Source organism: Corella eumyota, chromosome 3 (assembly GCF_963082875.1).
Source record: "Corella eumyota chromosome 3, kaCorEumy4.1, whole genome shotgun sequence".
NCBI lineage: Eukaryota > Metazoa > Chordata > Ascidiacea > Phlebobranchia > Corellidae > Corella > Corella eumyota.
The window spans coordinates 20,153,591-20,168,302 of record NC_137492.1 but is presented as its reverse complement, the minus strand read 5'-3'; the positions used below and the strand labels follow the sequence as shown (position 1 = coordinate 20,168,302).

The following is a 14,712-nucleotide window of genomic DNA, read 5'->3' as shown; positions in this document are numbered from 1 at the left end:
ATAGGATCAACGATGGCGAATAAGAAAGAATTAAGCTTCGCAAGAACATAAATTAATGTGTTTTTTGCAAACTCCGGAATGTGCTGTCAATCATTTATCATTTTGTATCGCGTTACAAGTTACTTATTTCCTAATTTGAATAATTTTATCGCGTATGTATTCGGCATATGTTGCAGAGAAATTATGTATTAAACTTTCACATTTTTTGCAATGGTTGCACTAGTAACTATGTATTGCTAAGTTAACGCCGTTATACTAATAAGATTGTGACTGTTAACAAAAAAACAAGTTGTCGACGAATCAGCTAATCTACTAGTAAGGTTAAACAAAATAGCTTAAATGGATATCAGTTAGAATAAAAGCTTCATCAATAAAACAAATAACAAAAAATTCTAATCAAAAAACCTATGTCCAAAAACGCCTTTCACCGAAAGACGACATAAACATTCACCCCTCCTTTGAAAACAAATTTTGACATAAGTTTCGGTAAAACGTTATTTTTAAAGTTAGGTTCTAGAACGTTTTTTTTTAGAAAAAGATTTTTAATTTAAAAGACGACTTCTGATGAGTCAGCAAAACTAAATCTGGATTACAGTTTGTTTACATTCCTACGGTTGAGTAACTTTATTCTTAAACACAGCTTAACAAAAATATAAAAGTTAAAATGTCGACGTTTAAAGTTTTATTCGTGATATTAGTTTCTGTGTTTGCATATTATATTCTTACTGAGCAAAAATATAATTCAGGTAACTAATAAAAACACGTTAACCATATTTATATATTTAACTTGCAGCGTGGTGTAGCAGTTACAGAACACCTACTACACTACATGAGGTTATTGGTTCGATCTTCACTGCTCTCTTGCTGTAGCAACCTTGAGTAACGTGCTAGCACTAGATTAGCAGCTTAATTATTGAGCAATTAAAAACTGGCAAAGGCAATTTGGGACTGGATTGATGTAATATAAAAAAAATATACCTCATATCAAAGTACTATTTCCTAAATCAATGACAAAAGATGTATTTAAACATAATCATGACCAAAATTATTTTTCAGATGAAATACAAGGGTTGCGCGTTGTTGTGACTGGTGCCAGTGCTGGCATCGGTCGTGAGGTTGCCCGGCAGCTGGCACAAATGGGAGCCAGAGTGTTTGTCACGGCTCGAACTGAGTCGAAGCTTCAGAAAGTTGTGGAAGAATGTAAGAAGCTAGGATCTCCTGAAGCTTATCACATCTCGGCTGATATGAATAAAGTTGAAAGTCCGGAGATTGTCATTAAAGAGGCTTTGGATAAATTAGGTTTGTTAATTATAATAATTAAAATTTTTTTTTGTTTTTTGTATGTATTTTTATCCTTGTGAGAAGGTTGAATGCATGACCTAAACATAGAGTAACAACATTTACTTTGACCCAGTCTCGAGTTAACTTTGTGTATTTGGGATATTATAAATTATAATTGTCGGATTATTATGCTGCTGATTAAGTGCTGGCTCAACAGAAGTTCATACCAGTTGTAGTGCCTTACCTACAGCATGAGAGCAGTGGGGATTGAACCCACAACCTTATGTGGTGTAGCAAGTTTTCTTTTTACTACCTTAAACTTGATTCAAATAAAAAACACTACAAGTTTGTGTTGTAGGTGGTATTGACATGCTTGTGTTGAACCATGTTGGTGGAGTTTACTTCACATCTCACAACGACATTGAAGCAATGAAGAAGATGTTCCAATCAAATACAATCTCCTATGCTCACCTAAGTTCACTTGCCATGGAAAGTTTAAATAAAAATAAGGGAAGAATTGCAGTAGTTTCTTCAGTAGGCGGTCAGTACAATTAAATTGAAGGGAATTTTATTAAACATATCGATATATAAATAATCCACGCTTGTTAAAAGCATGGTTAATTGAAAACATTAAACTATATGTTCAGGTTTCTTTGGAATTCCTTTTCTAGTTGCTTATGGTTCAACTAAATCAGCTTTAAAAGGATATTTCAGAGGATTGGATCATGAACTTGCAGTTAATAAAAGTGAAGTTTCTGTCACCATTTTCCACCTAGGTGCAGTTGGTAAGCATTAAGCTGTGGTTGTTTCTACACAGAAATACCTTTATAACTAAAACTTGCCTTTTGTGAGGTGCAGAATAAATTTTAAAATAATTTAAATCCCAATGTTCCACATCTTTCCATAGATACAGAGATGGCAAAATTGAACACAAAGGACAACAACTACATTCATCTTAACAGCAAAACAGATTGTGCAGCTGAAATCATTAAAGGAGCAATGAAGAGAGAGCATGAAACCTTTTTCCCTTCATCCATGCAGTGGATTGTTAAAATCTGTGAAGTTTTTCCTGGGTTGGCCAGAAGAATGGTTCCCCATGTCACCAACAAATCTTAGGTTGTCAAATTTTATCTTCTTCAATATTATGCAACACTTTATTTTAAACTACTCAGCGCCCATTTTTTAATATTTAATTGTTGGTAGACAATGCTAGACTCTATATGCAATCAATTCCAGTTTTTAAACAGTTTATTGCACCTTTCTATTTTATATAAAATCTTTGGTATTATTAGCTTCATACAATTGGTGCCACATCTTTGTGAATCAAGTTGTCGTGTAATAAATATGGATAACGAGTTATTGCATTTGGTAGAAATATTCATAAATCAAAGTAGGAGCAATATTTAAGTATTTTAACAGTGTCAGATTTAAATATATGTTGTAATTATTAAGTGCATTGTGTTACACTTACAAGCATCACCCACAAGCAGTGTATATTAGCATACTAACTGCTATGCTTAAAAAACACTTTTTTTTTGTATAAATCTTTATCCTCGATATGGGAAGGTCGAATGCGCAACTTAAACATAGAGTAACATCAGTTACTTCGACCCAGTTTTGAGTTTCCTGTGGCAGTTTGGGATATTATAGATTAAAATTGCCTGATAATTCTGCCGATTAAGGGTTGGCTCAGCAGGAGTTTATACCGTTTATAACGCCCTACTCAAGGGCACTACAGCATAAGATCACTGGGGATCAAACCCAGGACTTAATGTAGTGTAAAAGGTATTCTGACCACTACATCATGCTGCCGGTAAATCAGAAATGTTAGGCCACCAAGAAGTCTAGATCAAGTTTTAAGCAGGTAGACATGCACGTGCCTTTTGCTTATACATTTAAAGCCCTTTTAAAAGCACACAGCCATATATAGATAGGCTTAAAGCTAGTACAATTTCAGGTGGTTAAAATTTTACATTCTTTTAAGTTTTTCTTGTTTTTTTCTGGATAACTTTCGATGTGGAACGCAAAGCAAGCTCCAATCTGTGGGAAAATAAATAATTTAATTTGGGGGGTCGGAAAAATTTGGAGTTGTTTGGGGGAAACCCTGGGTAAAATAGTTGACAACACTGCTAGTTAATATATATTTTTAATAGCACAATAATTAGCACTTGAGTAAAATTAATGCTGATTTGCAACATTAAAATCAAAAATAAAATAAAAGATTTGTTCGGGGAATAATCGTGGAATAATATTTATCTGAGAAGTTGGAATGATGAAGAAAGAGATCAATAAACGACTGGAAAGCTGGATAAATTTCTTCATCTTTAGTTGGTGATCAAATGGTAAAAGATTCGTCCAAATATTTATGGAAAAAAGAAATGGGACATAGAAGTTGTTTAAAGAGTTTTGTAAGTCTGTTTTTTTTGGTGAAAACAAATAATGACATCACTGGTGTAGAATGATGTCATCAGAATGAAGGTTATCCAAGGTCAAACTATCTGTGGCTCAAAAATCTTGATCTTCGTTTAATTTTCTTTTCCGTTGCAGTGTTTCCTTGAAATTAATCAAAATTATCAAATTTGCCACAAACCCATAAAAATCATATAACTATATTCACCTTTCTGTGATGTCATAATCAATCTGCGGACAACATTCAAGCAGCTACGTCCCAAAATAAAAATATTTGAAAATAAAATGTTTTTAGTAAAAAGAATTTAAGTTATTTTTACAAACTTTTTATCTACTCACCTTTTAAAAATAAATTCTACATTTAAAAAGTTTATTAAAAAAGAAACAAATTAAAAAAAAATGCAAAAAAAAAAAAACTAAGTTCAAACTATAATGGTTATGATGTCATAAACATTAAAGTGATGTCACAACAGCGAATATGAGGTCATAAGACAATGGTTATGATGTCATGAACATAAAAATAGGAAATCCCCCAAACAACAACCAAAAGTAATCGCGAGACAAAATAAAACAACAAATTAAGAAGCAAATGTTGTGAATAAATTAATTAATTAAAACTAATTTCTAGCTGTGTTTAAAATAAGAATGATTATGTTTTGTGACTTGTGACATCACTTACCATTAACAATGCCCCTTAATTGTCTAACAACCGTCTCCAATAATTTCTTCTTCTCGCGTTCTTGTTTGCTCAATGAAGTGAAAATATTTCGATGTCCTCGATCTTCTTTAATTCTAAATATTTCGATAAAAAATATTAAAAGTAAGAACAAAAAAAAAACATTTTTTTTTTGTATATATCTATATCCTCAATGTGGGAAGGTCGAATGTGCGACTTAAACATAGAGTAACATTTGTTACCCTGACCCAGTCTTAAGTTGCCAATGTCTGTTCGGGATATTATAGATTATAATTGCCCGGTAATTAAGCTGCTGATTAAGTGTTGGTTAAGCAGGAGTTTATACCGTTTACAGCTCCTTACTCAAGGGTGCTACAGCATAAGAGCAGTGGGGATTGAACCAATGACCTTATGTGTGGTGTAGCAAGTGTTATTACCACTACACCACGCTGCCGGTTTAAATGTTATAAAACTAAAAAAATAGACAAACCTTTACTGACTAAACTTGCCCCTTAGCTGAGATAATTAAAATAAATATTAAGCTTATTGAGGATAAATTAATAAAAATTACTTTTCAAGAAGATGAAGGGCAGTAGAGGGTGATACTCTTAAATACTTTGAGTTTTCGCTCCCGTAATCGGCCAAGTACGACGACCAATCCCATGCGAGGAAAAGATTTAAAAGTTGTCGTAATTCAACAAAACTTAACTGCAAAGTTCCGTCCTCGAATCCTTGAACTGGTTCTGAATCGCTGAATACTGAAAGTTTGTTCGCAAAAATGTAAGTTTTACAATAAATATTATAAATATTGATATATTTTAAACTCGAAAATATAAGAAATTTTTCATTTTTGTTCGTCTATGTATAATAGGGCTAAGTAAACAGTATGTATATCTAATTTATGGGCCTACAGAATAAATAAAACTGTTGTTTTTGGTGCATTGGTAAACCATCACAGACAAACATTAGTTGAGATTTGCAACCATATTTCACAGACAAACATTAGTTGAGATTTGCAACCATATTTTGACAAATAAAATGTAAAATTGTAGGGTGGACTAATGACTAGTAAGACTAAAAATTTTAATATTTGTAACAAAACTACTACTATTTCTGCACAATATGACATCACCTATGATCATTGTGACCTGGTATGACATCACTTACATTCACACTGCATGACATCGAGGTTGAATTGTTGAAGTGCTGCCATGGTAACCAACTTGATGTCACGGTCCATGATTATCTCCATTAAACTTGAACTTATGTGTTGACAGGCGCTCATGCATGCAGTCTGGGCTACACTTGACTGAACACAAGGTCAAAAGGTCAGTTTTAAAAGTAGAATACAAGGTCAAAAGGTCAGTAATTAGACTTATATTTATTTTCTAACTACTAAGTTGTAAACTAACAAAAGTACCAAAAATGTTAAGTTTAACTTACTGGTAAATTGGTGAAAACTTCGAAGTTATGTTGCAGGAAAGCGATGAGGTCGGTTAAATATCGACTAGCGCGCCCTTGTGGTTCTTTCACGTCCCAACTGTACTCGGCAAGCTCAAAAAATTCATCAATTTTGCTGTTCAACTTGCGGTAGATCTGAATATAATGATAACTTCTTAAAATGGAAAATTCAATTTTGTATAATAAAATTACAATCTCTATATCTCAATTGAAGTTTAGTGGGCAATATATGTAAATATATATGTAGGTCCAATTTATAGGCCTACAAAATAAATAAAACTGCCATTTGTGGTGCTTGGGTAAATTATTGCAGACAAATATTAGTTGAAAGTTGTAACCATATTACAACAATTAAAATAACAACCATAGTACAAGCTTTCAACTAGTATTGTAAAATTAGAAACGTAATATAAATCTGTATTATATATAAAATATCAGTAAAAACAATAATTAATAATTTAATTAAACTTCTGGTACCTGCGTCTCAGTTTGGCTTCTCGCATCTTTAAAAGTTGAGACTCCGACTAATTTTGCCGCATGAGCGCTCCCAGCTCTCACCCCTGTGATGTCACAAACAAAATCTTCGACATGGCGACACAAGTTCTCGAGATGAGTAGTGTTCACAATTATTTGAACCAACTATAAAAATATATTTTAGAAAAATTTCAGTAAGAAATTTAAAAACGTGAAAATACATTATTCAAAATAACTTAACAATAATTTAAAGCAAAGATTTAAAATTTTGAGTAACTTTTATTTTATAATAATATTAATTTACTTTAAAGAAATGAAATTTTACCTCAGTTAAACCGAGTGATGATTTTTGAACCAAATTATCCAGACCTGAGGCAAGGGTTCGGGTTAAAAGTAAATTTGTTGATTTCCTCAACATATCATCAACTTCTGTTGAACTAAAAGTAAGAGTTTATTTTTATGGGAAGGCAACATAAACAATTATAAATCTACAACGGAGACAATTACACAACAAGAGAATTATTAAAATTGATATGGGCGTTTTAGTTGGTTTACTGATGTTTAGTGAAAAACAAATTTTCAAAAATAACTTTTTTTTTCGACAATTCTAACCTTATTTTAACCAAAACTTTTTTCTAGAAAATCTAATTTTAATTTACATGAAAATTATAACAGAAATTTCAGTAACAACCCACTTTTAAAAAGTGTTTGTTAATGTGAGCATATATCATTCAACACTAAATATAGGAAATAAAATGCTCAGATCCAGGTCAGAGTAAAATAAAAGTACTATTTTTAACATAATTATACTGGATGGATTTAAATTATATAATCTTACCTTAGATGGAGATCTTCACAATATTTTAAACAAGAGAGGATAAACTGTTTTATTTCATTAAATATTCTGGGGACAAATTTGGAAAAGGGCAACTTCTTTGGAAACCCTGATTCTTCAAATTTCAAATCTAAGAAAAAAATTACAAAAATTTAAACATTGAAATAATTTAAGAAAAAACGTAAAATAAATTATAATATAATACAAAATTTTTTTTTTAAACTTTAAATTACTAAATAAACATAATTTTTTTATATATCTTTATTCTCGATGTGGAAAGGTCAACTTCACGACCTAAACATAAAGTAACATCAGTTACTCCAACCCAGTCTCGAGTTGCCTGTGGCAGTTTGGGATATTAAAGATTATAATTGCCCAATAATTATACTGCTGATTAAGTGTTGGCTCAGCAGGAGTTTATACCGTTTATAGCACCTTACTCAAGGGCACTACAACATGAGATCAGTGGGGATTGAACCCACGACCCCATGTGTAGAGTAGCAAGTGTTCTTACCACTACACCACGCTGTCGGTTTTTAATTACGTAAGTCATTTTTAAAGCCTCACCTTGATAAGGAAACATTGTTAAAATATTATGAGCTTGAGTTTCACTTTCAACGAGGATCGGGGTGTAGTTATCCTCACTAAATATTAAATCAAACTTCATCTCCCAATATTTAAGCAAGATCTCCCCATATTGGTCTCTCATCTCCATCAATAAACTAAATAATCTGTTCACCTGGAACCCATAAGCCTGCATACAAAGGTTAAGTTTAATAATTAAAGATTGGAATTTAAAAAATTTTTTATTTTCATTTTTTTTAGAATTTAAAAAAAGTTAAATTTTTGTAAAAAAAATAAAATAAATAAAATCCTAACCCCTAAAGGTTAATATAAAGGATCTAATGTAAAGAAACAACATTAATTAACAATTAAGTTGACTTTTAACATTATTACGTTAAATATTTCAAGTAGAAGCTAATTCTAAAAGTTGAATAATTATTAAACAAATTCAGAATCTTTATCCTAAAGTATTTTTAAATATTGTAACATACTAATAAAAAATTTAATGTTAACAACTTAACAAAAGATTTATTGATTTTAAGTAAACAGGAAAATACCCAAAAAGGGCAACAAAAATGTGAAGCGAAAGTAAATAGTGAATTCTATTCAAGTGATTATGACATCATAGTTATATAGGAAGTGGTTAAAGTCATGTTTTTAACAATAAACAAAAATAGGGAAACCAATATTTTTGGACAAATGATTTTATTATAAAAAATCAAAAATCTAACACTGAAAAAACTGTTATTGTTTTGTTAATTTACCGATGAAATAATAAAGTTTTTACCTTCATTGTATCGGCAAACGTTACGACCAAATTTTTAACTTTCATCATTAATTTTGCATCATCGCTATAACCCTAAAGTAAAACAAAAATCTTTGTTTTAACATTTATCAAGTAAAAATTTAAATAAATTTAATCAAAAAAAAACAATCTGTTATACAAAGGAAAAAAAATTAAAGTTTTACAAAACATTAAAACTTTACTTAACACACAGTCTATTAGGATAAAAGTTGGGGGTTAAAAAGTGAAAGTAAACAGTTAATGAAATTACCGAATCAGTTCTTAGAACGGTGACAAGTTTTGAAACTCCCATCTCCCAAAGATCATCGATAAATTGACGACTTGTCAGGTTTTGGGCCGTGTGTAAAACGTGGTCTTCTACCACAAAAAATCTGACAGAAAAACAAATTACTTTTTACTAAATTTTAAATTATAAAAAATGGTATCCATTCATGTTTACACTTGAATATTGAGTACTATTTTACTTTTAAATGATGTCATATTATTGAAAACCATTTGACCAAATAAACATATTCCTGAAAACCAAAATATCTTAACTACATTTTAGAAAATTTAAGTCAAAATTTTAAATGGAAATAAATGGGAATTCCTGAAGGATGGTGAGGGTAAAAAGGGGGCTAATAGAAAGTCATTGTCGATAGAATGGCGTTTTCAGGTTTTGGATTTTCAATAAAATGTCTGTTTGGCAAAATGTTTTTTATAATATGGCAATAATTAAACAAAAAGTAAAATAATACTTAATTAAAGAACAAAGAAAAGCAAAAATTATTTTGCAAAGTTTATCAGTAATCATACAAAATGTTAAAGAATAACTAAAATATTCACAAAAAGTGAAATCAAAAGGGAAGTTAACTCACCCAACAATTTGATAAAAATAATGAGAGTAAGACTCAGGTTTGGTGTGCATGTTGGAGGGGGGTTGGAGGACGAGTCGAGCTTGATTCCTCCTCTGAGTCCGATAATAAGTCTCAAACTGGGTCCTCGAGTTCACAAGACTAAAGATGTGGAGGCATTTGTAAACGGGGGAGAAATCAACGAGGTCGGAGGCTGAAAGGTCCTGAAACAAAAAGATTTCGTTAGATTTGTATATTTATGGTTAAAATATGAAAAATTAATTCCTGAAATAAATTTAAAAAATAATTAATAAATTAAGTTGTAGAATATCGCAGGTAATGGCGTAAAATCAAGATTAATTAAAAATTAAAAACATGAAAAAATCAAAATGTGATTTAAGTTATGTTTAGTTTTAAAAAAATGTGTCAATTATTAAATCCCATTGAAATTTCTGAGATATATCCATACATAAAGTGTTTGTAAGAAGATTACATTAAAAATGAATTCTCAACATTGAAAAACAATCGATAAATTTCCAATTTAAATATTTTAAACCATGTTGAAATTACATAAAAATTAATAATCATCAACAAAACATCTAATTCTTAGTATTTCTTTATATCCATGAAGTAAAATTTAATTAGTTTTTATAAATAATTGCAAATAAAAAACACTTTAGAATCAAAGTAAATTATTCTTCGTATTTTCATCATTTTGGGATGAATTGTGGCACAAAATTGGTGGCACATACATAGTAAATCCGTGGCATCTGCCATGCTTTCGTGGCCTTCCACTTGGGTGATATCATCTCCTCAACCAATGAGGCACGTTTTGTATGAAACAACCTTGGGTCAAAGGTCATCGCAGGGGACAAATCTTTTGACCTTAGATCAGGAATTATCGGAGGTGAAAGATGATTCGGGTCAGGGTCAAGATTTAAAGTTTTTATTTCTAACTTCATTTCAGATGATTTTGATTCCGCAGAAATATTTGAATTATTTACATCTTGTATTTTAATTTCAGGCACAACATTGGTTGTGGGTTGTGGTGGGGAATCAGTTGCTTCTTTTTCTGAATTTTTCTTTTTCTTTTTGCGACGGGGTGGGGCCTTAATTGGGGTTTCAATAATTTCTTCGCCGATATTTTCATTTTGAGATAAATTTGAGTCTTTGTCTGTTGTTTTGGTGTCAGCATTTTTGTTGGATGTGGCTGCGACTTCTTCCACAAAAGGGTTACTTTCACTGTTTGCAACATTCATTTCAGTCACAAAAGGGTTACTATCACTGTTGTCTGTAACACTGACTTTAATCACATTTGGGTTATTTTCTTTGTTTTGAGCATTATTAACATCAGTCACAAATGGGTTACCATCATCGTTTAGGGATGTGGCATCAGTCACAAAAGGGTTAAGATCCTTGGTTTAAGATTTAGAAAAATATTTACAAACTTTTTGTTTAAAAAGTTAAAGTTGTTTGGAAAAAATAAAATACATAAATAATATTCAACTAAATAAAAAAATTAAACAAACTAATCCCCAGTACCAGTGGCACAATTAATATTAATATTATACCAATCTGGCAAAGTAAATTTGAGACTGGGTTGGGGTAACAAATGGGGTTATGTGTTTAAACCATGAAGTCCTACCCACATCGAGGATAAATAAATGTAATAAAATAACAAACCTCGTCGTTTGTGTTGGTTTCAACTTTTTCTTTATCATTTACATCCAAAAATGGATTATATTCATTCTCAAGAAAGGGGTTTTCCCCATTGACGACTTTATCCTCAACAGGTAACCCCTGTTTGTCCTCAAAGAAGGGGTTGGTTTTATCCTCGTAATCATCGTCGAAAGGGTTCCGAGTTTCAGTTTCTTGTTCTTCTTCGTCGGAAACATCGAACGGATTTAATCTCGGTTGATGTTGTGGGGAAACATTGTTTTCAACTTTCTTTAATTTATTGGAAACACCTTTTTTGTCTCTTTTTTCAGCCATCTTTCGTTCCAGCATTTTTCTTTCTTCTGCCATTTTCTTTTCAGCTATTTTTCGCGCAGCTAGATCGGCCTCTGATGGACTTTCCTCTTTATCCTCAATGTTTAAAGATTTATCCTCACTTTTAACTTCGTCGGATAACTCAAAAATTCTTTCTTTTTCAACCTTTAAGAAACAAAAAATGTGAAAATTAAAAAAAAAAATTCGAAACGATTTTTTAAACAGATATATGATAAAAAACTCTTGGAAATTTTTTTTAAAGTTTTGACCATTTGGACTTAATAAAAATAAATTAAACAAAAAAATCCAAACAGAACAACTTCCAGACCTGCTTCATGGCGACCATCCCGATTCGATCCGAGTTCCTCCTCACATTCTCCAGAAAGTCCTTTAGTTGTGACATCGAGACTTCCTTGATCTCCTCCCTGATCTTCGGGATGTTGGACAACATGATCTCACAGAAGCGGTAAGAGTAAACTCGAGGAAGGTAAGTGTGCTCCAGTTGCTCCAAGGTCTTTAGTGCAGAGTAATATCTTTTGAGATAAAAATTAAATCTTTTAATAAATTTGTTGTTAGATGTTAAACTTTTTTCATATTTATTTATCCTCAGGGGGGAAAGGTCGACTTTACTAAAAGAGCAACATCAGTTACCCCCAACCTAGTCTCGAGTTGCCTTTGCCAGTTTGGAATATTATAAATTATAATTGCCCAAAAATTAACTGCTGATAAGTGTGTCAGCAGGTGTTTATACCATTTATATCGCCTTACTTAATAACGCTACAACGTGCGAATAGTGGGGATTAAACCCAAAAGATCATATAGTGATGCCAAGTGTTCTAACAACTAAACCTTGCTTCCAGCTATATAACTTAAAGCATAATAATAACATAAAAAGGAATTCCGGTTTAAGAGGATTGGGTAAAACTAATTGTAGAATGATTTTTTAAGTTAATAAAACTCTACAACCACATCTAAGCACAAACTTTTCCACCAACCTCCCAGCTTTCATCTGTTCCATCATCTTGGTGTACATCTGAAGCACGGGGAGACACAACGTCAACTTCTCGATGGCCGAGCAAACGTTATATTGCTGGAGTTGGGCCTGGATCAAATCGTCTCGCTTCCTCGAAACTTCTTTTCCAGATTCCTGAAGTTCTTTGTTAATCACCAGTGTTTGTGTCTAAGTAAATGTATAAATAAAATATTAATAATTTAAAGTGGTAAAATCTTGTTAAGAATGGTCAATAAAGTGGTATTTAAATTTTTGTATTTATTTTGTGGACTTAAAAAATAAACACACACATATACATATATCGTCCACTAAACTCCATTATAATTACATAAATAATGCTGGTTTAGATTCAAAACAATGTTTTGTTTGTAAAGATTATGTTTTTATATAGTTTCCTGTTAGTTTTAAAACTTGTTTAAAAAAATATTGTGAGAGTTAAAATTTAACAAGATTAAACAAACAACAAACCCTAAAAACAAACCCTAAATTTACCAATTAAACTGCTTAGCTAATTATATTTATTTAAGAATATTAACAGTTGTAAACAATAGAGCATAGTGGACAATATATATAATATATATTTGTAAAATCAATTTATAGGCCTACAAGATAAATAAAACTGTTGTGGTCCATGGGTAAATTATTATTGATTAAGGGTTGTGACATTTTTACAACAGTTATAACGCCAAATTGTAAAGCAAGTTACTGCCTAATAAAAATCTAATAACAGTCAATAAACCGTTTAAAAACAAACCTTTAATTTCTCTGCATCTCCTCTCACATTGATGAGTTCAGTGATGGATTCGATAAATCCCTGGTAGTGGAAGTTGCACATCCTCTCAATGTCTCGATCATGCTGCTTGATCCGACTTTCCAATCGATGCAGAAACTTCTCGTGGTCGTTTCCCTCATATACTGCCCTGTAGTGGTGAAAAAAAAGTATTAATTTTAATTAATACCACTATTAAACTTATCAAGATTTTTTGAATATATTATGACTAAATTTAAAAAAAATTGTTTTTTTTGCCCAAAACGCTTTGATGTTTTTAATTTTTTGTATATATTTTTTTTCTCGATGTGGGAAAGTCGAATGCGCGACCTAAACATAGAGTAACATCAGTTACTCCGACCCAGTCTCGAGTTGCCTGTAGCAGTTTGGGATATTATAGATTATAATTGCCCGATAATTAAGCTGCTGATTAAGTGTTGACTCAGCAGGAGTTCATACCATTTATAGTGCCTTACTCAAGGGCGCTACAGCATGAGAGCAATGGGGATTGAACCCACGACCTCATTTGTGGTGTAGCAAGTGTTCTTACCACTACACCACGCTGCCAGTTATTATAAAAATTTTCTTTACAAAAAGTTAATTTATTTTACAATAGTATTTAAAAATTAGTAAACACTGTTTTTTATACATAACCTATCACCAAAAAACAACACAAAATAACATTAAAAAACTCTTTCTTAAAACCTTAAAGATGCCCCAATAAAAGCTGTGTCAGTTGTTTCAATTTCGTTTAAAATTCGTTCATGTTCCCGATCAGTTTTAGATTCTTGTTCGTTAACATTTTCATCTATGTCGGCCATTTTAATTATTTTTGGGACTTAATTTATAAAAGTTTTGCCATTTTTGTTGTTCGCCTAAACCTTACTAAAAATTAACATTTAAATGTATTTTCAAGTTTCTGCTATTAGTAATCAAAATTTCAAAACTAAAACGTCAGAACGTCAAACTGCCAAACCATACCCATAACCTAACTTAACTAATTAACAACAAACAGGATAAGTTTTATTATAAACTGGTTGGCACATTTACAGAACCAACAACTTATTAAACAACCAATTAACCCCTTAACTTAAAACAACAAAACTTAAAATATTCTGGGTGGGCGTTGAACGTAAATATTTGTCGGTTACGAGTCTGATGCAAACACAAAAACAAAGAATATCACTCAATGGCGTGCACTCTTTTGAGCCACAATTAAAAAATACATTTATCCTCGTAGTTTTTAATATTTTTTAAATAAAGGATAGAAAACCTTTTTTTGTCATTTACATTAACTTTAAGGTCAAAATTCCACAAAAAACTGTAATTAAAACATAATGTTATTATAAAGAGTTGACTGGCCTTTCTACAATATTAAAAATACGCGCGGAATTACGTTTTTTACCCCTCAAAAAGACCAAACTTCTAAATCTAAACGTTTAATTACCGACTAAACCAAAGTTAAACCACCTACCTTAACGCAGGGCCGAGAAAGTGTCCACTTTCAATTTCTTGTATAATAATATCGTGTCCATATTCCACCGAGTCAAGATCAGCTTTTCCATACTCAATTTCCATTAATTTCTGCTGGATAGGAACCTGTT

At 31.4% G+C, this 14,712-nt stretch overlaps 2 protein-coding genes across 5 annotated transcripts; one reads left to right on the top strand and one right to left on the bottom strand.

Moving 5' to 3' along the window:
* The first annotated feature begins 608 nt into the window (after positions 1 to 608).
* Positions 609 to 2,645, top strand: LOC145746485 (hydroxysteroid 11-beta-dehydrogenase 1-like protein B). The gene is made up of 5 exons (XM_082564778.1): positions 609 to 746; positions 1,057 to 1,299; positions 1,640 to 1,822; positions 1,929 to 2,066; positions 2,189 to 2,645. The coding sequence occupies exons 1-5, from the start codon at positions 665 to 667 to the stop codon at positions 2,395 to 2,397; spliced, it is 855 nt and encodes a 284-aa protein (XP_082420904.1). The 5' UTR covers positions 609 to 664; the 3' UTR covers positions 2,398 to 2,645.
* Positions 1,921 to 14,686, bottom strand: LOC145745820 (exocyst complex component 6B-like). Of its 4 annotated transcripts, XM_082563985.1 has the most exons (18): positions 13,814 to 13,988; positions 13,094 to 13,259; positions 12,323 to 12,507; positions 11,656 to 11,860; positions 11,022 to 11,492; positions 9,363 to 9,562; positions 8,756 to 8,876; positions 8,488 to 8,559; positions 7,704 to 7,890; positions 7,140 to 7,266; positions 6,627 to 6,738; positions 6,305 to 6,466; positions 5,810 to 5,962; positions 5,534 to 5,675; positions 4,938 to 5,124; positions 4,370 to 4,482; positions 3,899 to 3,942; positions 3,420 to 3,834 (listed from the first exon to the last, which is right to left on the bottom strand). In XM_082563985.1, exons 1-17 carry the CDS (start codon positions 13,927 to 13,929, stop codon positions 3,935 to 3,937), a joined length of 2,727 nt encoding a protein of 908 aa, XP_082420111.1. In that variant the 5' UTR covers positions 13,930 to 13,988; the 3' UTR covers positions 3,420 to 3,834; positions 3,899 to 3,934. The 4 variants fall into 4 exon arrangements, with proteins under 4 accessions (XP_082420110.1, XP_082420108.1, XP_082420111.1 ...); XM_082563984.1 differs by lacking the exons at positions 3,420 to 3,834; positions 3,899 to 3,942; positions 13,814 to 13,988 and adding exons at positions 1,921 to 3,321; positions 14,583 to 14,686; XM_082563982.1 differs by lacking the exons at positions 3,420 to 3,834; positions 3,899 to 3,942 and adding an exon at positions 1,922 to 3,321.
* Positions 14,687 to 14,712: the final 26 nt, after the last annotated feature.

What these genes read in the sequence shown, in the direction of transcription:
- LOC145746485 (XM_082564778.1), top strand. Translation starts at nt 665, where the DNA reads ATGTCGACGTTTAAAGTTTTATTCGTGATATTAGTTTCTGTGTTTGCA. An exon ending in TGAGCAAAAATATAATTCAG is followed by an intron (nt 747 to 1,056) that starts GTAACTAATAAA and finishes ATTATTTTTCAG; the next exon opens with ATGAAATACAAGGGTTGCGC. An exon ending in AGAGGCTTTGGATAAATTAG is followed by an intron (nt 1,300 to 1,639) that starts GTTTGTTAATTA and finishes TTTGTGTTGTAG; the next exon opens with GTGGTATTGACATGCTTGTG.
- LOC145745820 (XM_082563982.1), bottom strand. Translation starts at nt 13,929, where the DNA reads ATGGCCGACATAGATGAAAATGTTAACGAACAAGAATCTAAAACTGAT. An exon ending in GGATGGTCGCCATGAAGCAG is followed by an intron (nt 11,493 to 11,655) that starts GTCTGGAAGTTG and finishes TGTTTCTTAAAG; the next exon opens with GTTGAAAAAGAAAGAATTTT. An exon ending in GCCCTTCATCTTCTTGAAAA is followed by an intron (nt 4,483 to 4,937) that starts GTAATTTTTATT and finishes CGAAATATTTAG; the next exon opens with AATTAAAGAAGATCGAGGAC.